This window comes from Lagopus leucura, unplaced genomic scaffold (genome assembly GCF_019238085.1).
Source record: "Lagopus leucura isolate 7727_CA_CO unplaced genomic scaffold, USGS_WTPT01 Super-Scaffold_100002, whole genome shotgun sequence".
In the NCBI taxonomy this organism is placed as follows: domain Eukaryota; kingdom Metazoa; phylum Chordata; class Aves; order Galliformes; family Phasianidae; genus Lagopus; species Lagopus leucura.
In genome coordinates this window covers 10,746,418-10,773,978 of record NW_024962263.1, presented here as the reverse complement: position 1 = coordinate 10,773,978, position 27,561 = coordinate 10,746,418, and the positions used below count along the sequence as shown (strand labels likewise).

General features: G+C 39.3%; 1 protein-coding gene across 3 annotated transcripts; it reads left to right on the top strand.

The window, feature by feature from the left end:
- The first annotated feature begins 35 nt into the window (after positions 1 to 35).
- PRPF4B (pre-mRNA processing factor 4B) lies at positions 36 to 27,043 on the top strand. 3 transcript variants are annotated; one of them, XR_006178394.1, is made up of 20 exons: positions 38 to 141; positions 3,316 to 4,512; positions 8,151 to 8,324; positions 8,600 to 8,755; positions 9,368 to 9,449; positions 11,051 to 11,261; positions 13,445 to 13,518; positions 14,907 to 14,997; positions 15,664 to 15,811; positions 16,879 to 17,016; positions 18,229 to 18,382; positions 20,632 to 20,746; positions 21,222 to 21,373; positions 21,846 to 21,932; positions 22,968 to 23,245; positions 23,590 to 23,724; positions 24,242 to 24,287; positions 24,820 to 24,906; positions 25,710 to 25,755; positions 26,863 to 27,043. XR_006178394.1 is itself a non-coding variant. In XM_042868844.1 (15 exons), the coding sequence occupies exons 1-15, from the start codon at positions 104 to 106 to the stop codon at positions 23,169 to 23,171; spliced, it is 3,021 nt and encodes a 1,006-aa protein (XP_042724778.1). In that variant the 5' UTR covers positions 38 to 103; the 3' UTR covers positions 23,172 to 24,287. The 3 variants fall into 3 exon arrangements, 1 of the variants encoding a protein (XP_042724778.1); XR_006178395.1 differs by having other exon boundaries at positions 36 to 141; positions 22,968 to 23,724; XM_042868844.1 differs by lacking the exons at positions 24,820 to 24,906; positions 25,710 to 25,755; positions 26,863 to 27,043 and having other exon boundaries at positions 22,968 to 24,287.
- Positions 27,044 to 27,561: the final 518 nt, after the last annotated feature.

Below are 27,561 nucleotides of genomic sequence, written 5' to 3'. Positions count from 1 at the left end.
CGGCCGCCACCCCGCCGTCCCCAACCCCTCCCGGCAGCCCGGCTGCGCGTGCGCCGCGGCCCCGCGTCTCCCCAGCGGCAGCGAAGGAGTTTGGAAGTTCAAAATGGCCGCCGCGGCGGAGCCCGAACAGCGAGCGCCCGAGTAAGGGACGGGTGGGACGGGCGGGCAGGCGGGGCGGCCGCTCGACACGGCGCTCCGGGGCGGGAGGAGGCGGCGAGCGGCCCCGGCGCGGGGAAGGGCGGCCGGCGGCGGGGCGGCCGGGCCGGGGACGGCGGGGGGAACGAGGAGGGAAAGGGCGGCGGGCGGCCGCTCCGCGGAGAAGGGTGCGAACGCGGTCGCCGGGAGCTGCTCGCGGCCCGGCCCGCCGCGGGGAGGAGGTTGAGGCCGCTCGGCGGATGGCCTTCGGGGCGGGGGAGGGGAAGCGGCGCCCGGAGCGGCGCGTGCGTTCCGGCCGCGTGCGCCTCCCGCCCCGCCGGGCCCGGCCCGCTCCGCCGCTCGGCGCTCAGCCCGACTCCCCGAGCCGCGGGCTCTCGCGGTACCAAGAGTGCCGGCGCTGCTGGAAGCGAGAAGCGATTTGTCGCCGGCGGCCCCTCCTTCCGGCCCGCCGCGTGAGTGGCGGCTGGCGGCGGTGGGGGCTGCGCGATGCTTTCCGCGGGCTTCCACCGCCCGGCGCCCGCCTCGCCGCTCCTCGGCGTCGCCCGGATAGCTCGGCCTCGTGAAACGCTGTCTGTGCTCCCCTTCTCTCCCGTTGTCTGAGGATGATTTTTACCCGTTAGGCACAGGAGTGGAAAACTGCTTTTCCTCGTCTGTGTGTGAACCGCGTGGAACACGTGAGCGTGCCGATAAATATGCTCAGTGCCCTGTAGGGAACCGTAAATAAGGGAAATAAAGTGACGACTGCGATAGAAAGCCCAAAGGTAGGGAAGAAATGGGTGAAATCTCTGCAAATCTTCACAGGCTTCCCATAGTTCTTCTCCTTGAATCCCAAAAAAAGGGACAGTGAGGCTGTGACACAGATGTCACAACTCCTATGGAAGCATAAAGATACCTCATGGCCTCGTCGCCTTCTGAAGCCTTCTTAAAATGTTTCTCTTCCATGTAATTACAACTCTGAAGCTGTTAAACGAATTAAAAGTTTGCCTGTGTTTTGATGGTGTTACATGAAATAAATCAGTGCCTGCACGTGGAGTAGCTCCGAACCATTTCCTTGGGCAGCCTCATTTGGTGGATGGCAGCCCTGCCCACAGCAGGGGGCTGGCTGGGCTTTAAGGTCCCTTCAGCCCAAACTGTTGTGTGATTTAATGCTGGCAAAAGGAGGCTTCTCTGGAGCAGTTCGGATGGACCTGCAATATTCTTATAATGTATTGAAAAAACATGAATGTGTCAACAGGGGACCCTCACAGCTCCCTGTAGCCAGCTGAGAAGTCCTGAAAGATGCACGGTCACCTTAATGTGCTCCTTGCCACGTTTCTCTGCCCTTTTGCTAACTCATTGCTTGGGATTGCAGATCCAAATTGAGGAAGTTTTAAATCTACTTCTTTTTTTTTTGTGCATCTTTTGTGCCAAACATACCATTAAACAAACTCCTCTGGAGGCAGTTTGTCTTGTTTTGCATAGTCTGTTGTGTGGTGATGTCGGGTAACAGGAGGGGGCAGTTAAGAAAAAAGCCCTTCTTCCCATGTGCTCTGGTTGAGTAAGCAGCAGTAGTGGTAGAGATGTAAAAGAAGAAACGTGCAGCATTAACACTTCTGTTAGAAGCTAGCATATTTTTAACTCAAATAGGCTGCTCCCTTGGAAAGGGACTGAGGATATTTTTGAGCAATGAAGTGTCAACAGTTTCAGCAAATTATTTCAGAGTACACTGACAATAAGTCTAGATTGTTTTCTAGTATACGAATTTGCATTAACTCACATAGGAGATAATCATTAACTGTGCTGTTTGAAGACCCCGTCCTTAATGAGGAGAATGTAAATTGACTTTGTAGTGAGGTGGCATCCTTTAGTTGGCTAAGAATAATTCTGATATGATTATACCAATGGATCACAGGTCATATTCTTCAGAGACCTCTGTAGGATGAACCTAGTGGGGTTCTGAGGGTATCTCTACATTTCTGTGTGCATCTCACCACCACTGTGACCATCACACCCCAAGAGCTTCCCTTCAATGAATGAGGCTGGGGATAGAGCAGTATCTAAAACACCAGAGCGTTAGCGAGTTCCAAAACTAGTGCAGGTGGGGTGAGTTTGCAGAAAGGCGATGCTGGCACTTAAGATGTGATTTGGCAGCAGATTTTAAAAGGCAAATATCCATCTTGCTGTAGCTGGTAATTGATGTTCTGAAGGTATTTGCTGAGAGCTGTTTATGTCTATTGATAAGCCAATTTCAGCTTCTAGGGAAAACAATAAAAGTGAATGTGTGGAGCGTGCGCACTGACTTGTGTAATTTTTGAACTCCTTGTCTAATTAAAGTGCTTGTTGCTGTGACTAGCTAATTGAAATTAGCTTTCTTTTTTTTTTTTTTAAAGAGACCACCATTATTATTTTAATAACCTGTTCTATACTTATTTTCTGTTTGTTTTTTGTTTCTGTCCAATGCCATTTTACAGAAGAGAACATACTTTTTTTTCCTCAGGAAGCTAATAAGCTTCTGTATTCTATTGGAAAGCTTTTCTGAAATTAGGTGTTCTTAATTGATCCTGTTCTTTGATACTGTTCCCTGCATCGCATACATAAATGCAGGATAAGAACAGTTCTGTGTTGTCTAACGTGTGTATGCACATACGGAGAGGAATGATAGTTAAGAGAATCAGCCTCTGTGCTTGAGACTCTGCAGGATGGTTTACTTAGGGGGTCAGAATCACCCCCTGAAATAAGTTTTGATCTTTGGAGAAAAACTGCGCTCTGTCTTTTGAAAGTACTTTTAGAGGACATAGCTTGGATTTGGCATAGGAATGGAACAGTAAATAAAACAGATACTGGACTAACAGGAGGTATAAATGCACAGCACTGCTGTATAATATTGGCAGTGTTGAACCAGTAACATTGAACCAGTAACAAACCTATGTGGTTTGTTTTGTTGGTGTATTTGCTCCATCCTCCTAAGCTAGTATTTCTTTTTGCAGTCATAGCTGTCTGTTGGTGACAAACTATACCTGCTCTTACAACTTCATTACATTGCTTGTATGTTTTTAATTCTCCAAAAGCAGATAATTAAATACCAGTCAGCTTCTGTCATAAAAGAGGCTATTAAACTAACTTGAGTTTAAGGGCTGCCGTGAATTGCTGGTACTGATGGCTAGTTTTCTCTTTTTGCAGGGCTGAGGATGCTAACGCATCTGAGAAAAGTACAAATGAAGAAAATGGGGAAGTGTCAGAAGCAGATCAACCTCAGAACAAGCACAGCCGACACAAAAAAAAGAAACACAAACACCGAAGTAAACACAAGAAACATAAACATTCATCAGAGGAAGATAAGGACAAAAAACATAAACACAGACACAAACATAAGAAACATAAACGGAAAGAGGTAGCCGATGCCTCTGACAAGGAAGATGGACCAGCTAAAAGAACTAAAATTGATTTTTTAGCTCCTCTGGAAGACTTGGAGAAACAAAGAGCTTTATTGAAAGCTGAACTTGAAAATGAATTAATGGAAGGCAAAGTCCAGTCTGGTATGGGATTGATATTACAAGGTTATGAGTCGGGATCTGAAGAGGAGGGGGAAATTAATGAAAAGGCACGAAATGGAACTAGACCTGCAACTAAGTCAAACACTAAGGGGAAATTAGAACCTGTGGAAAATAAAGCTAGTTCCAAAAAAGGAAATAAGAGTGAATCAAAAGAAAGGACTAGGCACAGATCTGACAAAAAGAAAAGCAAGGTAGCGGTTGATGGAATCAAAGAGAAAACAACCAGAAGCAAGTCGAAAGAGAGGAGAAAATCCAAAAGCCCCTGTAAAAGAAGTAAGTCTCAAGATCAGACTTCAAGGAAATCAAGATCTCCAATGCTTAAAAGAAGATCTCAGGAGAAAAATAGGAAGTCTAAATCTCCCCCAGAAGACAGAAACAAGGCTGACGATAAGAGTAAATCAAGGGATCGCAGGAAGTCTCCAGTTGTAAATGAAAGCAAAAGTCGAGATCGCGGCAGAAAGTCCAAATCTCCAGCAGAACTCAGAAGCAAATCCAAAGATAGACGATCGCGGTCCAAAGATAGAAAATCTAGGCGATCAGAGACTGACAAAGATAAAAAGCCAATTAAATCCCCTTCTAAAGACGCTTCTTCAGGGAAAGAAAACAGGTCCCCCAGAAGACCGGGCCGAAGCCCAAAAGGAAGAAGCTTGTCTCCTAAGCCACGTGAAAAGTCAAGAAGAAGCAGGTCCCCTCTCTTTAATGATCGTCGATCCAAACAGAGTAAATCTCCCTCTCGAACCCGCTCTCCAGCTAGAAGGTTGAGGAGTAGATCTGCAGAAAGGAAGAGAAGGGAATCAGAAAGGAGGCGTCTTTCATCTCCCAGGTAAAATGTCATGAACCATTGCAAAAATGTGCTATGGGATAAATTGTCTTCTAGTTTGGTGTTTCTCTTTCATTCTGAAAAGAGCTGTTAAAAGATAATCAGGTTGTGTATCGTGTTATGAGTTTCCATTACATGCAGTCATCTTTCAAAAATACTAACCCCAGCTGTCAGACACACAAAGCCAGCTTTGCTGTCTGTTGCCCTCGCCAGGACTGGGAACAAGTTTTGTAGCTCAGGTTTTGCTTTTTGTTGCTGTGTTGAATTCAGATTTTAGCTTCTGTTTTGGTTCTTAAGTTAATACGATGTTGTTTTCAGGAATTCCTATGAAGGGAGAACTTTCTTCCCTCTCCTCTTAAATGTCAGTGTTGGCATCTCCCCGTACACCTACTGAAAAGCGTGTGTGAATGGTGTAAACTAGACTTTCAGATATGCTTCTTAGATTTTTTTTTTTCTTAGAAATGTTATGTCTCTTAATTTGGTGGAGTCATGGTAGCATTACTGGTCTGTTTTGATAGTGGGCCCAAACTTGCATATTATTGCCATATTTTGCATATGCATAAATGAGGGAGGAAGGATTTAATCTTTTTAACATACTTTTGTCATTTGTTTTAAAAGGCAATTTAGGTTCTGAAAGCAGTTACTTTGAGATTTAATATAAACCATCAGACAGTAGCATTTTTGAGTCTGGTGAGGCCTGGATAGCAAGCTCCTTAGCAGAGAACAATAAAATTGTATACACTTTTGGAAGTTAACCCATTAAACCATTGGTGTCCAAACTTTAGGCTTCCCTGGGCCTCACTGAGCAAGAAGGAATTGTCTTGGGCCGCATATAAAATACATAGTATATTTAATGTATATTAAATTTATATAATGTATATTAAATTTATATAAATTAATGTATATTAAAGTAAGGACTTTTAAAATATTTTTTATGAAAGCAAAGCAAAAAAAAAAAAGTAGACCTAGTGGGATATTTGACCCTGTTTTTGACCCTTTTTGTTTTTGGGATACTAATGCACCAGACTGGGTCAGTGGCAGTGGCTGAAATTCCTAGTGAGCTCTCGAGGTGTTCTCCAGAGATTTCTACTGAAATTTTGCTCTTCCTGTACTTCATCCTTGAAAACAGGTGTTGGCAAATGTACGTGCTGCCAAAAGTGATGCCGTGAATAAGGCACGATTGTGAAGTGAGGGATATTTCTCTCTAATAATGGAGTGCTTTTTAAAGAAAAATCTTTGAGATGGCAGATTTTTTTCAGTTCCACTAGTTTATCTGTAAAGCATTCCTTGATACACATTGAATGTGGCTGCATGTTTTTGCATATAGTGTCTTTTTAAATTGTCAGCTTTGGAAACTGACACGATTTCCTTACAAATTAAGCACAGTGCTATTTTCCAAGATGCTTAAGCACGTGGAACATGTAACAGGTCTCACTTCCACTGAGCGTCTGAGATGAGCAGGAGAGCAGGAGTCAGCACTGCAGTGCCCGTTCCCTGGTTCCACCCAGGCAGTCCCAGTCACACACCGCTGTGTGGTTGTTGTAGCAGTGGGTGAGTGCCCAGGGCCGGACAGGAGTGCTCAGAGGGACAGAGCCACAGCTGTGATGGTGTGGGGAAGAGGCAGCAGCAGTGCCACCTGTGCCAGGCTGCAGGGTTGGACGTGGCTGCATTGAACAAAACAATCCAGGAAGCAAGAGTTGAGCATCTTGATGATGGATAATTTTAAACGTGGGGTATCTTCCACAGGCGTAATTACCAGCTTGCTTTGTCTGTATACTATTGACAAGCAATACTGCAGGCACTTTGGAAAACGGCCCCTGTGGAGTTAATGAGATGAAGCAAGTATTGTAAATGGCACCAGTTTATCCAACCGGTTCCTGGTGAACGAGCACTCCATTACGTCTTGGACATAGTACTTGTCTGTCTTAGTTTCAGTTTTCATTTCTAGTGAAACTGCATTTCAGTGCAGGCTGCTGTGTTGCAGCCAGTTTGAATTAGTTGTCTAAACACTACTGCAAGAGATGCACATGTCTAGAATTTTGCTGTCAAGTTCATAGAAGAGTAACTTTAGTAATACCTTTTTTTTTTTTTTTGCTACACTCCTGTGTGGGAGACTGCTGAGAAATATTTTCTGCTGGAAGTGAACAGGCTTTCTTTGTGGGACATCTTGAACCAATGTTCCCACGTTTGAGTTTTAACTGCCTGTAACTACCCAGGCTGCCAGGTAACTTCAGGAGTTCCAGTGAGCAGTTTCAACCACAAATTCCCAGGAATTTGATTTTTCATATTTGCTCCCAGTGTTCCACTCGTGTAAGATACTTCTTAGTTCCCTGACTGAAGTATGTTACTGTACTGCATTACGTATGGGTTTCTAATCACCTTCTACTTCCTATCATATGTATGCGATCCCTGAACTGATTGGGATTCTTTTTGCAGCTATTTTGATTGGCTTTTGGCAGCACAACCACATTGTAAAATAGAAGGCTTGTCAGTTCATCCTGTGTGGCTTTTTTTTCGTGGCACTGTTCACAAAAATGTAACATAAATTAAAAGCAAAAAGGGGATCTTTTCCATCATTCTTGTAGAAACCAGCACTGCTTCTGTGTGTGCTTTGTTTCTCTTTCTGTTTACTATTATCCATCAATCCTGCATGTGTGTTCATTATATGCAGCTAGGGTAACTGAAGCTGTTAATAGCAGTCACTAAAAAAAACAAAAACATCATTTCAGAATGGGTAGAGTTGATCTTTCAGACCTGAGAGACTGAATTCATGAGATACAGCACCTGAAATATCTTGTCCTGATTCAATTTAAAAGAAGTAAAAACAAAGGAAATGGAGTAGCAGCATCTTAATTGAACAACAGTGGAAATATTTTTCAAGAATTTCTATTACAGCCTCATCAGAATTGTTGTCAAATATTTTTAACTTTTGTTTTGGATTGAAGTCCTGCTGTCTTGGGATACCATTAAGCTTCTTAGTGTGGTTGGTTCATGAAGGATTTTTTTTTCTTAAAGTTGTTCATCTGTATAGATAAGAATGAACATAGTGTATATATATATATATATATATATATATGATGTGTGTGTGTGTATAGTTATTTTAATTTGAGAAGTGTTAATTGAGAATTGCTTTTAGCTGCACTACTGCACTATGTGGAATGCAGAAGCTGTTCACTTCTAGAAGCCAGATTGGAAAACACATGGAAGTTGTCATGGAATAGTTTGTCCTAAATTTAAACTCCATGTTGTAGAATTGCTGAGAAAAATTCAAGAATTTGGTTTTAGGTTTTATTTATTGAATATTACTTCTGATCAACATGAAAACAGGCTGCTATTTATGTAAGACATAAATGCAAGCTTTGTTTTAGAAATTTCTTAGCTTTATCGTAGTGATTAACTAGCTGTGCTTCCAGAGTTGTCCTGAGCTAGACCTGTGTGTGGGCACATATTTCCCAGGTTGGGGAGACGAGTACATGGAGGGCAGCCAGCTCTGCAGCACGCATACCCATTTCTGCACTCAGAAATCCATCTGATGGATCCTCGCCTGCAGGAAGATACTTAAAAGTGAGATTTTAGAAGGAATTGGAGGATTTGTTTTCAGCTCGCTCCTTATTTTACTGTGGTTCTTTCTTCATTTTAAGAACGCGAACCAGAGATGATATTTTGTCTAGACGTGAAAGATCAAAAGATATCAGCCCGCCCAGCAGGTGGTCTCCATCCCGAAGAAGGTCCCGCTCACCCATTCGGAGGAGGTCTCGCTCACCCCTTCGACGCAGCCGGTCTCCACGAAGGAGGAGTAGGTCCCCTCGGAGGAGGTAAGGACACCACGTGGGTTTGTTCCTTTGTTTTACAGGATACAAAGACAGTCACAAGGTATCTTATGTGTAAAGAGATAATGCGTTTTTCAGTCCCTGCTTATCTATAAGTTGGAATAGTTGAATTAATCTTGTCCTCCATAAATTCAGTTGTTGTATTACTTGGAGTTGCTGTGTGTCTTTGTTTTATGAGTAGGTTTTCCTCTTTTTCTTTTAAAAACAAGACAATAAAAAGCAAAACAAAACAAACAAAAAATCCCCCTTCCTGTTACCAGGGATAGAGGCCGAAGAAGTAGGTCTCGCCTTCGAAGGAGGTCCAGGTCACGTGGTGGCCACAGACGTAGGAGTAGGAGCAAAGTTAAAGAAGACAAATTTAAAGGCAGTCTTTCTGAGGGCATGAAAGCTGAACAGGAGTCTTCATCCGATGAAAAGTAAGTCTTAAGGTCTAATTTACTGTCTTGAAATGCAGATCCAGTAATGGGGGGAACCAACCAGAACTTCATGCTGTAGTTTTTGGGCTGTCATCTACAACCTTAATCATGTTATATTACTTTTAATCTTGTCCAATTGCTATTGGGATGATTGAGATCTGTTGTTTGGTGGGGAGACCTTTAGGGGCTCATGCATGGTTTGGTTTCTAATTTTGACTTGATAAATGTCTTTTGAAAATAATTTGGTCTGGTGTGTATCTTAGGGTATTGCTTGAAAACCAGAAAGGATTAACTGCTACTAGCAGTTAAGATCCTATTCTCTGTATTTGCTAAATATCTAATCTGACAGCATGAGATAATGCATTCATAACAGTCAAGTCTGCAGTTGGGAATGAAATGCTTCATCTCAAGCTATCTGTGGACACATTTTATCAGTAAAGAAACATGAATGTACACACTGGGTTTTAATAAGTTTTGCTTTCTGAGTCAGGTTAACAATTTTGGTTTGATATTCTATTGTGTGCTTTCTGCACCAAAAAACAGCATTTAGTAGGATTCAGGATGTAATATTATGTTTATGATGCTACATAAAAAGTAATTGTATTTTTATAGTCTTGAAGATTTTGATTTGGAAGAAGAGGATGAAGAAGCAGAAATAAGACAGCGAAGGTTACAGCGGCAAGCAATCGTGCAGGTAATGGCTGTATTATCACAGGGGTTATGGAAATAAATTCCATGTTTTTAGTGTAAAGTGTGATAAAGGAGAAGGGTATTACCCTATTACAATAGTATTCGCTATTACTACTTTTTTCCAATTAAATTATTCTAAAGATTAGTCTTGGTCAGAGCCTTGACACTCCTACTGCAGCAGCATTACTTCTAAGACTGAAGCAACTCTCCCATCAGTCATTTTTGTGTCACAATCAAACACTGACTGGCCGTCCTATGATGTGACATGTTAAAAATATTCTCATTTATTCTCACCTATAGGTTTTCCTCAGAGCTGCATTGTTGATATTATAATATCAGTTTAACACTTAGATATCAGTTAATCAAAGTGGTTAGTTCGTTTCAAATAGCACTTGTCCCTTTCCAAAACTTAGTAGAGCTACTGAATTGCTTTCCCCTTCATGAAAGTCGATTCAGTCAGACGTATGCTTTTGCTGCCATGAAGGTTTTGCTTCTGGTAAGCAGGTGGCAGTGGTGATGAGTAATGTGTAACTGAGTCCAATGAAAAAGAGTCCAGGCCGAGGGGATGTAATTGTAAAGGACAAGTGGGCTTTTCTTTTAAAGGCGGGATTTGGCACACAGAACGCAGCAGGCAAAATTCTGTGACGTTTTTACTTAATGCTTAATTATAAAAACACTGGTTATAATGTAGTACTTAATTTAAGCAGCACTAAAAATAATGGTCATCTTTTGATTTTTATATAAATTTAATGATAAAATCCTTCAGAACAATGACTGAATTATTTTTTAAGGACTTTATGTTACTCCTTGTTTTCCAAACTGTTGTCATAATGAACCTGTCAGTACTAACATTATGGCAGGCACAAGGAAGGAAATACAGAAATACAGAGGTGCCTGAAATGTCATGCACTTTTTCAGTTTTATTGAGCTGTAGTAGAATGAGTTTTCATAACCTACATCCAGTTCTGGGGCCCCCAACACAAGCAGGACATGGAGCTGTTAGAGCGGGTTCAGAGGAGGGCCATGAAGACTAGAGTGCTGGAGCACCTCCCCTACAAGGACAGGCTGAGAGAGCTGAGGCTCTTCAGCCTGGAGAAGGCCCTGAGGAGACCTCATAGGAGCCTTCCAGTACCTGAAAGGGCCTACTGGAAAGCTGGAGAGGGACTTATTATAAAGGCATGTAGTGACAGGATGAAAAGAAACTTTGAACTGGAAGAGGGTAGATTTAAACTAGATATGAGGAAGAAATTCTTTACTGTCAGGGTGGTGAGACACTGGAACAGGTTGCCCAGTGAGGTTGTGGATGTCCCCTCCCTGGAAGCATTCGAGGCCAGGCTTTGAGCAACCTGGTCTAGAGAGAGCTGTCCTTGCCTATAGCAGGGGGTTGGAATGAAGTGATCTTAAAGGTCCCTTCCAGCCCAAACCCAGTCCATTCTGTGATTCTATGATGCCAATTCTACGTATTTGTAGAATTTGCCATTAGAGATGTAGGTGATTATGAAGGCAAAGATTTAATGTTCAGCACAAGCCATTAGGGATGAAAATAAAAATAATTAAACTGTGATAAACTGTAATGCTGAGGTTAATAATTGTGTTTCTGTTTAGAAATACAAGGGCCAGACAGAAGACAGTAATATATCTGTGCCATCTGAACCAAGCAGTCCTCAGAGCAGTACGCGCAGTCGCTCAAATTCACCGGATGACATCCTGGAAAGGGTCGCTGCTGATGTGAAGGAGTATGAACGGGAAAACGTGGACACCTTTGAGGCATCAGTAAAAGCCAAACACAACCTCATGACAGTGGAACAGAACAACGGTAAGAATCTGAAACCTCACTTAAATGCAGTGTGTTAAAACAGTGCAAAATAGATGTATTCCTTTGTTTCTTTGTATACCTCTAGACTTGGGAGCATATTGACTTTTTGGACAGAGTCTGCAGTATTTCCTTGAACATTAAGATATTTCAAACATAGTATTAAAATAATAAAGCTTGTTTGTGAAGGAGGTTGACGTGAACAAAGTGTTCTCCATATTTCTAGTAACTCTTAATACAGTTCATTCCATAAATATGGAAGAGCAGATAGTGATGTCTGATTTGATAATTAAGAACCACTTCTTTTTAAATGAAAAGTTTTCACTTATGCATACTTTTTTCTTAGAAGTTTGATTTATTTCTCTTCATTTTGGAATGAGTTGCAAACCATGACTTCGTTCATTCATTTATTGGTTAGAGCAACTGTTTGAAGAATACATGTGTATCTGAAGTTGTTTAGAATGATGGGGCTTTTGAGAGTCATTGCTAGCTTGCCCATGTGTAACTTCTTGCTGAAGGAATACTATTGCCCTCCTCTTCCTGCCTGCCATGGTCCCACTGTGGCAAAAGGAACACAGACCGTAGATCTTGTTGGTTTGTTTGGAATATTTTTTTTTTGGACCCTCTTTTGAGGCTGGTATACCCTAAGTCTTCCAGCCAGCCAAAGGTGTGTCTCCAGTTGCCATGCAGACATACTTGAACTGGCTGTTCAACCTGACCAGCCCTTCAGGAGATAGCTGGACAGCTTGTATTTCGTATCATCTACTAGATATATCCTTGGCTATGTTCTAGTGGATCCTTCCTTGAAATAGTAAAGCTGCACATCTCTGGGACTGGTACAGAGCAGTTAGTCCTGGTGTTCCCTTGTGCAGATTGCATTTTGAGATTATTCTGTTGTTATGAAGGTGAAAAGAACACTCTTGTGTACCTTTTCTCTGTTAGCATAGCACAAGGTGGAACAGTCCTTTTTATATAAAACACTAATATATTTTTTGCTTTCTAATTTTGTCCACTAAAAGATAATGGAAATAAAACTGTTAACTACATGGGCTTTTTAATGACATTAGAGAGGATTTTAAAGCAAAAAAAAAAAGATCAGTTGCACCAATGCAGTGCAGGAGCTTCAGTTTATTGGTAGGTGTCTGGATTGGAGGTGACTGTAACAACAGGAGGAAACAGGATCATCTGTTTGTTTTGTCAGAGCAATATATAACTTGACCTTCTACAAAGGCACAATAGTAAGTCACTAATGCAATCATTAGTAATCACTGTAGCCCAGTTAAAATGTGAGTAATTGAAATTAAAAGGAAAAATCAAGGCAGCTGCTAGGAGGGTCTGTACCTTGAAACAACAGTGTCAGTATGATGGATGGGTTTTTGATGCTTTCAGAAGATTGATGTTTTGTTTGAAAGTGGTTCCCTCAGGAGACTGGAGAATTCTAAGGTTAACTGTTTATTTCTCTCCTTTGCTTAATACCCTTAACAGTACCTGTGTCTGACCATGGTAATGAAGGAATGCTACTACCATACTGTGTGTTACGGAATAGTTTGAAGTTTGTTTGCATTCACCAATGTAAACTTAATTTACGTTTCGTTGCTTTTATCTTGTCAACCAAGTAAGATGTCTTTCAGACTTTAAAGATTGAAAGGTGACAGAGGGATAATCATCTCCACATTAAGGTTGTTTGTCTTTTAAACATGATTAGCTTCATCTTTCACTGTAAGCTACATGAGATCCTTTCTGATGGAGCTGAAGAAAACATTTTCCAAAGAAACAGTTTCTGGGCTGTGTACAACTTTGGTTTTTAGTAAAATACTCGGTGATTATCAGAAAACCCCACACTTGTATATTGAAATCACGTCTGCATCTTGTAATACGTATAAATGTATATTTTTGTGCAGTCACTTGTAAGGATCATATAAAGTACCAACCTCATATTCCTGGTTTGTGGATTGCTTGGAAGCTGCTATACTTAATTTTTCAAAGAGGTACAATTTTTTAAGAACTTAACCATCTCATTTTTGTATATGGATAATGTAAATTAGCTCTAACTTTCCTTGCAAATCTTTAGTTTGCCACCATGTTGATTTTGAGGTTGTGTTGTACCAATATAAAGTCACAGACTGCATTGCTAATTGTCTGCTTGCCATCTTCCTCACTTTGAATAATGTGAATTTCCTTTCAAGGTTCAGCTCAGAAGAAACTGCTGGCTCCTGATATGTTCACAGAATCAGATGATATGTTTGCTGCATACTTTGATGTAGGTAATTCTTGGAGATGAAATGAATGATTCTTTTTTTGCTTATTTTTTTATTGAAGGGTTGCTGTCACTTGAGGTTTGTGGGAACATTGATTAGTAAAAGCAAGGTAACTGAGTTGATAATTTTAATATTTTGATCAGTTGAAGCAGACAAAGTAGCTTTTAATATTTCAGTGAAAGAAAACCTGCAACAAGTAGGATTTTGGCCAGAGTAAACAAAGAATTAAGTACTTCACCCACTGTTCAAATGAGAGCTGTCGTGGCACACAGTGACAAACTTTATATTAACTTTTTACGTTAAAGCTGCTGTGTTGCTCTGTTCTTTCTTCAGAGATGTGTGCCTTCTTCAGAGGTTCATGCAAGGTTAATTTAAAAGTCTGTGTAATGTATTTTAATTTGCTCATGATGTGTTGTAATGATGTGGAGGCTTTTTGGATGAAGAGAATCATTTCCCATTTCTACTTCTTGCACTGTTTCAGCAGCTTTTTCAAAATGTGCTGAAGGAGCTTACTAATCTTGGCAGTTCCTTAAATACTTGTTGCTACTGGTACGAGTCACTGAGAAAGTCAAGGCAACAAGTTCCTTCTTAAGATGGAAATTCTGCAGTTAACCATGCTTTATGGCAGATGAAATCTATTAGTTTTCACAGAAGATTGTTGACAGGAGGTGTCACTGTAATAAAGCCAACACACACGTGCACACACCAAAGGAGAAAGATAAATAGTTCAGGAATAGTGGTGGTTTAGGTGCTTTTAAAAGCTTCAGGATAACAAGTAGGGATTTAAACAGTTTGTATGTAGTCACTTTCTGCTCTGCAAAAACTGATGTTCGGTCAGATATTTTTTACTACCCATGAATTTGTATTTGAGATAATACTGTCAATTCAGTTAAGCAGTGTCAGCAGCAACTGTGATTCTAAGTGTAACAGTATGGATTTTGTGAGGTGACACTGAATGAACAGAAAGAAATTTGAGGCTTAAACAGTTACATTTACCCCCCAGATTGCTAAACTTTATTACTACAAATATACTGTAAGTAGTAAGTCTTAATATGGTCCAAACTGTGTATTCTAATTTGACTTGTGGAAATTCATTGCAGGTAATAGTTGAAACGTGTCTCATTTGTCACATTTAAGAATATTTCTGTCGTTGTCCCTATTCTATTTCCTTACAGCAGTCTTCAAGTGCTGGTATTTAAGTAGCATTCTGTGTTCAGTAGTATTTTTCTCCTACAAGATAAATGTGTTTGTAGTGTGGAGAAGAGCATTGTTTCAGTAGGAAAAAAAGTGCCCAGTAATGTGGACTTCTGATTTTTATAAGTAAACATTAAAGAAAACACACAGCTAGAGCACACAGGCAAAGCTGTTCCGTTTGTTCTTTCTGTTTCAGAGTGCTCGTCTAAGGGCTGCTGGATTTGGAAAAGACTTCAAAGAAAACCCCAATCTCAGGGATAACTGGACTGATGCAGAAGGCTATTATCGTAAGTTTCATTTACTGGGTTGCAACTATAGCAAGAAGGAGGGTGCTAAATGGAAAAGAACTGAAAAAAGTGAAAGTACTGAAATGCTGTCATGTGAATATTCTGCTGTGAGTGCCATGCTGCATATGGCGTGCCCAAAGCAGTTTTCTGTTCTTGCTCACTTGTGCAAGAAGTTGCTCCTAGATATAAAATTTTGGTTAGGGTAAAACTAAAACCTGGCCACAGTTAGAGCCGTGAGATCACTCTCACAAAGGAAGGGAGGAATGAAGGAATGCTTGCCAGGATCTGAAACCAAGAAATCTAGCATCCAAGATAATATAGTGGCCCTTGTGGTAGCTGTTATCTAGAATTCAGAATGGAGATAGTGAGTGAACATGTTTTCCTTACTGGTCAGTGTTAAAAGCTCATTTGCAGGTGTAAGGGCCAAAAGAAATACACCTGTAATGGATGAAATGAGCATGCAGGTTTTAACCTCAAGAAGGGAAGAATTCCACATTTAGAATTGTTGATGTTCCCCATAATTTCCACAAAGATTGGTGCTAGTATGCTATGAAATTAAGTGATTATACTGTTGATATGATTTAGAACCATTTATTTTTCATAAAACGTTTCATTGTGCGTACAATGCATAACTCTTACTTGAATTGCTTGATTTTTGTTCTTCAGGCGTTAATATAGGTGAAGTTCTAGATAAACGTTACAATGTCTACGGTTACACTGGTCAGGGAGTCTTCAGTAATGTAGTACGAGCCAGGGATATGGCGAGAGCAAACCAAGAAGTAGCGGTTAAAATCATCAGGAACAATGAACTTATGTAAGTAATGTTTTTGTTTAGTAATACTATAGTAAAGCATGTGAGACTTTTGTAAGTTTTTCATGATGTGATTTGAATCTTCCTTTGTTTCAAGTGAAGTAACAGATTACAGCTGTGGTTCCTGCCTTTTCTGCTAATATGAGCCACGTAATTGGAAGCGCTTGAGGACTATGTATCCGCACTCACAGGAGAAGGGTACTTGCATTTTCATCAGGCACTTTCTCATTTGCAAAACTGCAGGGAACAGTCGTGGCAAGAAATAAGCTTAACACTGATTATGTCTGCCCAGCCCTAAGATTTTTGAGATGGGAATTGAGGACTGTAAAATTCTGGCTTGATGAACCAAATCCATTTGGGAAGCCGTGGGTTGGATACTAGTCAATCATCTCTAACTTAGACAAAGATATTTAATTATTTTTGCATATTCTCCATGTGTGCGCGTGTGTAGAAGATACGAGAAAGTGATGGTGCTCTGCCTATTGGAAAGAAAATCACTGGAGGCCTTCCAGTCTGAATGACCCTTAACTAGGTTGATGTTGTATTAAACTGTGCTATGTTATGTGACGACTCAGAATCTCCAGTACTCATTTTCAGCATCTGCTGCCATAACAGCCACAGCCATGCGTTATGTACTTATCCATTACAGATAACTTGTTTTGGTTTGTGTGTAACTGAGTCATTTTGAGCTATATGAATAGTACCTAGAAATATTTAGGGGAAAAAAAAAGGTAGTAAGCTAGCTTGGTGTGTTAAGATGATTTGGTTTGGGTGTGTTCTTGACTGTCAGTCAGTTTAGTTTAAAATTTTTAAAATAGTGTAAGTGAAGTAACTTCAAAACAAACAGGAGGGAGAAGAATAAGTAGGTTACAAAATCAGAGGTGATCAAAGACTCATAACAAGAGTGAACCACTGCTGTGGGTTTTTTTAAGCAGTGCTACATCATGTAGTACTATTAAAACTATTAATACTATTAAAACAACTAAAACTGTGGAGGTAAATCTCAAGGTTTAAACAAGGCACTGGAATCTCACTTGTTTTCTTTTCTAATTGTATTTCTTTGTTTGCAGGCAAAAAACTGGTCTAAAAGAACTGGAATTTTTGAAGAAGCTCAATGATGCAGATCCCGATGACAAGTTTCACTGTCTGAGATTGTTCAGGCATTTCTACCACAAACAACATCTCTGTCTGGTATTCGAACCACTGAGGTAAGATGACAGGTGTATGGTGTCCTTTGTGAAAAGTAAAGTACAACTAAGTCAACTAAGTAATCTTCATCTTTCTGTTCTTGACTATTGTTTTAAGTTTGGTACTTTGTTCCATTGCCAAGATTGAAGAATTTAAGCAATTCTAAAAAAAAAAAAAAAAAATCTAGAGAAATCCAAAACCTGCTGATCTAGTTAGATTTTTCATAGTCAGTTGTGTTGTAAATTCCATCCCTGGTCAATATTTGAAATGATGTAATTTATTATTAATAAATTATTAATTTAATGACATTAAATTATTTATAAATTACTCATCTCACTAATGCTCCTCTTAATGACTTTTGTTAGTGAAAATATTCTTCCTAGATTTACATAATTCTTTACCTTGTGGTGTGGATTAAGAATGTGTAATCAGGGAGGTTGAGCAAATACTGTATATTCTGTGACAAACAGATATATAGCAACAACCTACAGAAGATGATTACAGTGCTCTGTAAACTTGCCTTTAAATAATGAGGATTTTTTGGCAGGCTAATTGTAGACAGCTTTATCGTGGATCTAGACGCTTTGGCTGCCTTAATTCCTATTCCTGCTTAGATGTTGTTTGCATCAATTGCTTGTATCCTAAATTTTCCCTGTATATTTTAATTTTTGCCATAGAAGTTTGAGTTGAAGATAAATCATTTGCTGAAGCAGTGCAAGTTTTATGCAGTGCCTAATATTTGTCATAAAGGTTATTACTGACAATAGAGCTTCTTTGTGCTGTCTCTTCATAACGCATTTGTGCACTGTTTACATCCAGTCATGGTTTTGTTGTGGATTTGTCTTTTCATCTGCTGTTCAAGTCATTGAAGCATTGCCTCATCAGTTTTGCATATTTTCTTTTTAATCGCTTCTCAAGAAACTGAGCACTGAGCACAGCTGTTCAGAAAATGCTGTTCATGTGCAAATCAATTCTCTCCAATTAATCCGGATTAAAAATATGTTCTGAAGTTTATGTCCAGTCTAGTAAGTATATGGTATAGTGCAGATCTGATCAACCAGCATTTTTGTTTCGTTGCTTTACAAATAGTGAGGTTTGTATCTTGAGTTGAATGTCACTTTTCCTCCAGAATTTCTGAAGTGAACAAACTTATTCATGTTTTTCTTACAGTTGAGAAGACAAGTATATTTCCCCTCACAGAGCTCTTTTGTTTTCTCTCTTTCTTACAATAGTATGAACTTACGAGAGGTGTTGAAAAAGTATGGGAAAGATGTTGGTCTCCATATTAAAGCTGTGCGTTCCTACAGCCAGCAGTTGTTCCTGGCTTTAAAACTTCTTAAAAGATGCAATATCCTACATGCAGATATTAAACCAGATAATATTTTGGTAAGTAATAACTAATTGAAAAATATTTTGTATGGACATTCTGTGTGAAATTAAGTCAAAGTTCACTTTACCTCCAAATGTTAAAAAATTAATGTTTTTTGGGGAAAAAAAGCTATACTGGTATAAATAAAGAAGTGTAATACAGCATGTAAATGAAATACTTCATTTACACAAACCTGCATCCACTTGTACCATTTTAGAAAGTAGGTCTTCCAAGGACAGTATTCTTTATTAGGAGAAGTCTTAGGACTTTTTTCACCAGTACCTGAAAAATGTTCTTGTTTCTACAGAACGAAAAAATGAAAATAGTTTGGTTAAGCCTGGGAGGAGATTGTGTTCATTTGAATAAGATGACTGAAGAAGTCCTTACTGTCCTGTTTTCCCCATGAAACATTCTGCTTAGCAGAGTGTGAGAGCTACATCAAAGGAATCAAATGGTTTGACTTCGGTTTTTATGGACAAAATCTTAGATTTAAAAATGACCATTTTGTGGCTCTGGGCAGCCTGGTCTGGTGGTTGGTGACCCTGCACACAGCAGGGGGGTTGAAACTAGATGAGCATTGTGGTCCTTTTCAACCCAGGCCATTCTATGATTTCTTGCCATCACTGTTGTAAAATTTACTAGCTGAACATGAGATATGTGAATAGTATTCTAGTTTATGAGTGGCACTCTGGATAGTAGAGGTGGAAGTCTAAACTGATAAAATTTAGTTATCTAGAATGAAATCCAGGTCCAGCAAGGATATTTTTCCATATTTCCAAGAGATTGTGAACACTGCATATTACTGGTGGCCTCCAGTTCTCCTACTGAATCACTGTAGTGAATTCCAGGTGGTTCTTTTTTTTTTAGTTCACCAACAGAAATAAACTAACAGATTTAATAACTAATATGTAGTGGTAGCATTTACCAAGTAGATTCTGGAAACTGATGATGAGGCAGGAAGGAATGTGAATGGATTTGTTTTCACAATGGGAAATCTTTAACATATCCAGGATTTACTGAAAATAGTACTACATATTACATACATGTTGGTCTAGATATTTTACATTTAAAAATAAGTTTCTTACTGCTACATGTTCAATTTATGCAGAGTTCCATTCATCTCTTAGAAATTTCTGCATTCTGTTCCAAAGTGCAGCATACTTTCACTTTCTTGCAGTTGTTTATATTAGGGTGTACTAAAGTTTCTTTCTTATGGCTTATAAATTAGGAATCTGACAGGGAGGCTTATATTTCCTTCTCAAAACTAAATTTGACACCAGGCAGACCTGCGTTCATGTTGGTAATAAGGCTGTTGGTTCATGTTAAGTAACTATCTAGTTTATGAAGCTGAATGCAGTAGTTCTGTTCTTAGGGCTGCTCTTCACCTGACATGTTTGGCCTCAGATCACAACACAGAAGTGACTCACATGTTCCTTACTGATGTTTGACATGTCTTTGTTCACATTCTGGACTGATCTTGAGCTGGGTATTCTCTATTCTCTCTATACAAGTTTCTAACTTGACTTATTTAGGGGTAGGTAGTGTTTAGTGGCTGCTTGAGGGATTAGCTTTCCAGCTAGTTCTGGTACCAAGTCACATGAGGCAAAGCAAAGCTGATGCCCTATTGCCTTGGAAGAGTTATATGGACACTGTGTCAAATTATGTGCTGTATTTACTACCCATTTAGAAAATACTTTGATGTATGTGTGTGGGATCATATTGTTGTTTGTGTTATTTTCTAAATAGATGCTAATGTATATTAATGCATATGTAATCCTTTCTGTGCCTTTCAGTTAGTGTCTTGCCACAAATCTCCAAAGCAATGGGAGATGTCACTATTAGTGTCTGTGCAGACAAAGAAAGCTAATTTGAAAGCTAATTCTGGGCGTATTTTCTGTTTAGCTTTTAACACTTCTACTGATGGAAGTTGCTAAGTTATGCTGAGAGTTTATTTTTTTTCCCCCTACTTCTAAAATATTCACTGCTGCTGCAGCAATAAAGAATTAATAGTGAGAAAAAAAAAGCCTAGTAAAATCTGTCGGAGAATAAATACACGAAACTGACTTCTTTGTATTTCTTAGATGTGCAGGTATTAACTTTCAGTTGAAGGTTTGACAATTTTCTTAGAATGCAGAGAAGACAGACTGAAACATGGGAAGAAACTGTAATTTCAAGGCTAAATGTTTTTCTTCCAGTGTTAGTCTTAAGTGCTGTTGCCAATTCTGTGTACAGACAATGCTAATATTCACTTATGTTTAACTTTCAGGTGAATGAATCTAAAACGATATTAAAGCTTTGTGACTTTGGATCAGCTTCACATGTTGCAGATAACGACATCACGCCGTATCTAGTCAGTAGATTTTACCGAGCTCCTGAAATCAGTAAGTGCATTTGGATTGAGTACAACTAAGCAGGTTGTATCAGTAAGGCAAATGAAAGTTTGATTTGAGATTACTCTTTGTTTGATCTCAGCAAACCATCACTCTGAAAATACGATGGCAGTCAAAAAATTCAGCCAATTGAAAGCATGTTTTATGATTCTTCATGCGTGCTGGTGGTCAGCTCAGTGAGAACATGCAGTCACTCTGATTGGTATAGCTTTGTTTTGACGCAGGGGTACTGTTATGACTTTGTCTAAATGAAGCTGTGGTGATCAGTTTGGGCGTTACGTAAAAACCTCCCTTTCTGTAATTGGGATACTGTAAATGTTAAAAGTCTTTCAGTTGTTCACCTTCTTATTCCTAAGAGGAGAAGCACCGATAGAGTTTCTAAATCAGACTTTTTTTATTTGTCTGGTTTTGTGGTATTATCTTCAAAGCTGCCTTTATGGAATTAACTTGACTTGCTCTGTTTCAGTTATAGGAAAAATCTATGACTATGGTATAGATATGTGGTCTGTAGGCTGCACGTTATATGAACTTTATACAGGAAAAATACTCTTTCCTGGCAAAACCAATAACCATATGTTGAAACTAGCCATGGATCTCAAAGGAAAGATGCCAAACAAGGTAAGAAAAATAAGTACTTGATTTTTACTTGATATCTGAAACTGCTGTTATGAACAGTAAAACATACTTTGTTTTCTCCCTGAAATTCTTTATCAGATACATCTCTTAACAGCAAGTATATATCAGATATCCTCTGAATGTATAATTTATATTAATTTAAAATTATATGAAGTGAAAGTATACAGCTTCTTTTTCGTAGACTAAGTGTAAAGTGAAAGCAGAAACCTTCTAAGGCACAGACCTGAAAAAAAACAGTGTAAGTCAGTGGAAGGTATTATGTCCTTCTTCAACTGGTTTGAATGTTATTTTTTTATTCAGCATAGTTATTTGATAAGTAATTCAGAAATAGTAAGTTATTCATGTTTTCCCAGTTAGTAGATGCTAATCCCAGTTAATAGATGTTGATGCTAATTGTGAAATTCATTAACACAGAGAGCTTAGCTAAAATTCTTGTCTTTCCCTGATTTTCCAGATGATTCGAAAAGGTGTGTTCAAAGATCAGCACTTTGATCAAAATCTCAACTTTATGTATATAGAAGTAGATAAAGTGACAGAAAGGGTAAGTCCTTCACGTGTCTGTTGTTACTGGTCTTTCAAACATACCTTAACATTTTAATTACAAACAAAACTTTGTAAACTATCAGAATGTCCTTTAGCAGAGGCGTACGCAGGTTACATGGTTATGGACTGGATGGTGGGGTAGACTGCAACTTGAGTAAATGCACAGTGACACAGCACTGGTGGGGGTGACTAATTCACCAGAGGGCCACACAGCCATTCAGAGGGACCTCAGCAGGTTGGAGGTGTGGGCTGGCCTGAATCTCATGATGTTCAGCAGGGGCAGTATGAAGTCCTGTACTAGGGAAGGAGCAGCCCTGGGCACCAGTACACCCAGCCAGAAAACAGCTCTGCAGGAAGGGGCCTGGGGTCTTAATAGGCACCAAGTTGTATATAAGCCAGCAGTGTGCCCTTGCCATTAAGAAGGTTAGTGTTATTCTCGGCTGCATTAGGCAAAGTTTTTGCCAGCAGGTCAAGAAGGATCACCTGATCTTTCTCTTCTCAGAATTGGCGAGGCTACACCTGAAGTACTGCATCCAGTCCTGGGCTCCTCTGTACAAGAGAAACTTGTACATACTAGAAAGAGCTCTGCATAGGGCCCAGATGATCAGAGGACTAAAGTGTCTCTCCTGTGAGGAAAGGCTGAGAGAATAACAACTATTATGCCTGGAAGACAGGAAGGCAGGGGCGAGGAATCTTATTAATACATATAAATACCTGAATAGAGGGTGCAGTGAAAATGAAGCCAGTCTCTTCAGTCGTGCCCAGTACCAGGAAAAAAGGCAGTTGGCCTGGACTGGAACATCAGATACAATTAGCTGCTGGCAAAGGACGCAGTCCGGCCTGCCCCAGTGTTTTATATTCGCTCTTTTCCTTTGCCTGCCATGAGTTTTTATGAGGCCATGTGATGAAGAAGAGCATTGCTGATGAGAGATAAGAAAACCCTGCAAAAAAATTGCTGCTTAAGTGGTGTAAGAATTACGGCGGTTTTGTGTATTTCCACTGTTGTACAAGGTTGCCATTTTTGTGTTTGTAGGAGAAAGTTACTGTAATGAGCACCATTAATCCAACTAAGGACCTGTTAGCAGACTTGATTGGGTGCCAGCGACTCCCAGAAGACCAGCGTAAAAAAGTACACCAGCTGAAGGACTTGTTGGACCAGATCCTAATGTTAGATCCAGCTAAACGGATTAGCATCAACCAGGCTCTGCAGCACGCCTTCATCCAGGAAAAAATTTAAACCAGATGAAGAAGTTCAAAGGGTTTGAGTAATTAAGATACAAAGACTGAAGAAATTTCACAGCAGTTATTAATGTATATAAACATAAATATTTGCCCTGCAAAGTTGAGGAAGAAAAGATACATTTGAATTAACGTCAAGGCTGATATTTCTTTTAGAAATGTTAGAGTAATTCTGTTTTGTGTCTTATGTGAAAATTTTCACTGTAGAACTGTTTTAATTGCCAAGACTGCACAGAAGTACAATGCTAATGTATATGGTTGCAGTTCGTATATATTATAAAAAAGAAAAAAAGCATCTGTTTAAAAAAAAAAGAGCAGTAATACTGGGTGGTTGATTTGTTTTTAGCAGACTTGGCTTCATTTTTGTCTTTAAAAAATGGCCAGCATAAATGCTGTTTATATTCACATTTTCCTAGGTGTGTGTGTGCAGGCCACAGCAGCATGCCCTTGGTGTAGTCAGTGCCGAAGGGGGTCTGTTCCTTCTTGAGCCTGCCTGCAGGGATGGTCTCCTCTTTTAAAGCAGGTTGTGTACAACTTTCAGTACACTGAAGGTAAGCTAACCCATCAACATCACCGGTGTTTAAGCTGTTATTTTACTGGAACAACTGACAAATGAGAGACAGTAGCATTGTGGCAGAATTCCCTGCATGTTTGATAAATGATCTTGTTTTTATTTTCTGGCATTGCAACTGTGGCATAGTTACAACTTCCGTTCTGTTCATCACATTTACAATTTTGAGAGCGCGCACTTGATGGATAGAGCGCCTTCAGTGTACTGTTTCTTATTACTTTAATTTTTTTAATCAACTTGCTATAGACTTTGTATACATTTTGTTAAATACAGTTCACTATGACATAGAGCCAATACTTACGGAAGAGTTTTCATTTAGTAATTACATACGTTGGGATCTCATTTGAAAGAACTTATATCTAAAGGATAGATAGACAACATAAGGAAACTTTTTAACTATTTGTATGTCATTTTGAAAGTGTACTGCTTTATGCTAAAAGTGTTTCATTTGTTTTCATTGTTTTCATTATTTGTGATCATGTTGTCTTTCAATACAGGCATAAACCTTCCACTCTTGAACAAAGCAGCTGCTTTTTAAAAGCGGTAATTGCTTCTTTACCTTTTATTTCTTTTGTAAATGAAGCTTTTCTTTAAAAAAAAAAAAAACAATGTGACTTTAAAGTGTTGTCTCCTTGCATAAAACAGTTGACACTTACTTATTGTAAAGTGAAGATTGTTCTGCTGCATGTAAAGTGGACCATGCAGATTTCTGTATGTTTTCAGTATGCATCATTAGATAATAAAGTCTTTTGTGAACAAGGCATTTGTAGCCATTTTTAAAAGAATCTGTCTTCAGTGATGGTAAATCAGGTAATTTGTAAAGAACCACCCCTGCCTTTTCTATTAATCATTTAATTAAAAGGATTGTTAAAAGCTATGATCTTTGGAAGAGCTATAGGCTATATTAATTAGATATATAATTATCACTGCTTAAACGAAAAGAAAGCCAAAAACCCTACAGATACTGTCTGCTTTCATTGTAATGAAATTATTCCTGTAGGACGTGAGATTAAATTCAGGCTTTAACTAATGTTTGTGCTGTTTTTCTCACTTTTCCTTTTGATGGTGCTGAAAGAGAAAAAGGAAAGCGAGTCACAGGCCACTCAACGCCTACTCCATGGGGTCTGATTTGCTGAGACACCAACTTCACCTTCCTAACAAGGTTATTTCTGACAGCATGTGTAGATAAACATTTAGCAACAAGTTAAAAACAGCTTGAAACATTTGAATTGGTTATACAACAAGAGAAAAACAGAATCAGACTTTTCAGATCCTTACTGCTGTTCTAAACTACTCTTATTAAGAGGTTCCTCTTTACATTTTGGATCAATATATTCTGAAAACCTGTGATAAACCCACTGGTTTCACTTATTTTATAACACTTATTTGAACTAAGAAGGGTTTTTGTATCCATCTAGGTCCGTAAATGACAACAGTCATGCACTCCGCGAAGTGCACGCAGGAATGGAAAAATGAGGCAAAGCAGTCATTCTGCTGGTGGGGAATACCCCACCGAGGAGATGTAATGGCCTAACTACAAAAACAGGCACGAGATGGGTCGTTTTGTAAGCTATTTGGAACCTTCCACCTGTCTCTCCTCAGCTATAAAATTCTTGATAAGAAATAATCCGTCCTTATTTCCACATGTTAAGGTATCTTGTTTGTAGCAGAAGTAAATTCAGCTTTCCCATTTAACGAAGCAGTAGTTGTCTGCTTGTTAACTGCAGAAAGTAACCTGCACTTTCACAACATAGGCAGAGCTTCTGAGGGCAGTTTTACACAGGAATTAGCAGCTTATTCTTGCTGATGCTTTGTACTTTATTCTTAAAATAGGAATGTGAAACAAATGAGTTGGTGATGCAGAAACAAAGCAGTAGGAAAAATGCACCTTAATACCTACAGAACTGTTTTAAGCTGTTCTGGAGAAGCGTAAAGTTGCTCGTTCACTTGTTCTTTGTGTTGTAGGTGCAGCTCAAAAGAAGATGATGACTACCAGAAGACATGAACAAAGGTTTCTGTCCTATAAAAGATATGAAAAATACTCTTCATACATTTCTGTCTTAATCTTTTGGTTTCCAGCATCCCAATTTAGAATTAACACTGCTACGGTATTGATAATTCCTGAGACATATTAACTGTATTACAATTTTTTTTATTCTGATATGCTTGTTTCATTTTTGGTTTAAGATCTTTTTCTTACTGTGATTAAATGCAGGCAGATAGGCATTGCTGTTTAATGCAGTTTTCATAGAACGATCAGTTCAAGACCTGTCATTCAGAAAAATCTGCCACTGTATTTGGTTAAAATGAACACTTTTAACTGGTAAAGATTTAAGCAGATGATGCGCTTTTTTTCTTTAAGTTCAGCAGATTTACTCATTCTGCCAAACACATCTGTTGCTGCAGGGAGTAGCTGACAGGCATTATTCAGAACAAGTGGGTTTCAGTCTTCCATCCACTCCCAGCTTCAGCTCTTGTATTGGCTGCAACCGAAAATCTTTAATTCTGGCTTCAAAAGCCTCTAGTAGTGAAAACCTCCTGACCACAGTTAAGAAACGTTTCCATTTTGGGGCAACACCTGTTCCTGTGGCCTCTGAGGATAGCAGAGAGGTTGCTGCTGGCCACAGCAGTCATTTGAATTCCAGTGGTTGCAGCTTGCTACAAACACAGCAGTTAGACAACAGGGTTTTCTTGCTGAACTACTTTTCAGCTGACCTAAGAGGATAATTTATCTTTTCCTCCTATACACTAAGATATAATTTTCATCTTCACCTGAGGTCCTACATAAAGTCTAGTTAAGTCTGCTGGCTTCTGCTTGCTTCTCCCTCGTGGTGACAAGGAACTCCACATGTTTAATATGATTTTTCAGAATGCTTGGCAAACTAAACAAGATAGCAGCCCTTTGTATTCATTTAACTCAAACTCCTTGAAAGATTAAATGCTCTTTTTTTCCTTCTTTTTGCACTGAAACAAATTAAATATGCAGTTAGATTGTCTTTTTATTACTATGATGTATACTGCTTTAATTAAAAAAAAAATAGGAACTGTTCAAAAGCCTTTGATTGAATATAATGATTCCTGTAGAATATTTTTAATAATACTTTATCTCCATACATAGGGTAAGTGGCAATAAACCTCTGAAGAACCTTTATATGTATATTGACCTGTACACAGAAGGCAGACCAGTCTGTGAGACTACTGGAGATAAAGCAATCTTCTACAGCATGCGTCAGATTGTAACTGTGCAGAATGTTGGGAAGTGGCTGCTGCTTGAAGTTAATAAAGTATGCTTAAACTTACTTGCATCTCGTCTTCTGTTGCGTTCACAAATTTACTTTTGCAAAGCTTCTAAACACGTTTGTTTAGAATTTTGAAAGATACCATTTCATTTCTGCAGGGTGCTGTCTGCTTTAGGTATCAGATGTATTAAAGACTTGGGGGATGCTGTGGCACAGCCATTAATTTTTTGGAAGAATAGTTGAAAGAGATGAGATAATGAGCTGCCTGGTTGGTAACACAACTGGCCTCTGTAAGTGGAGGCTGACACCTGGGCTTTACATCACTGGTTACAGAAGGCGGGGAATTTCTTCCATAAACTTTTTGTGTGCGAGCTTGAAAAAGCATAAATGAAGGAGGACACAGAGATACCTTTTCAGGCAGCTTAGTGTTGATGGGCAACCAGCAGAACATTCACCTGTTGAGTGTTCCAGTGGTCTTTTTATTGAGAAATCCCGTATCTATGAAAAAATCATCTTCGATAGGCATAAAATGGAGCTGTTGGCTTTTGAGAAGTTGCCTGCCTGCTGGTTTTGAATAA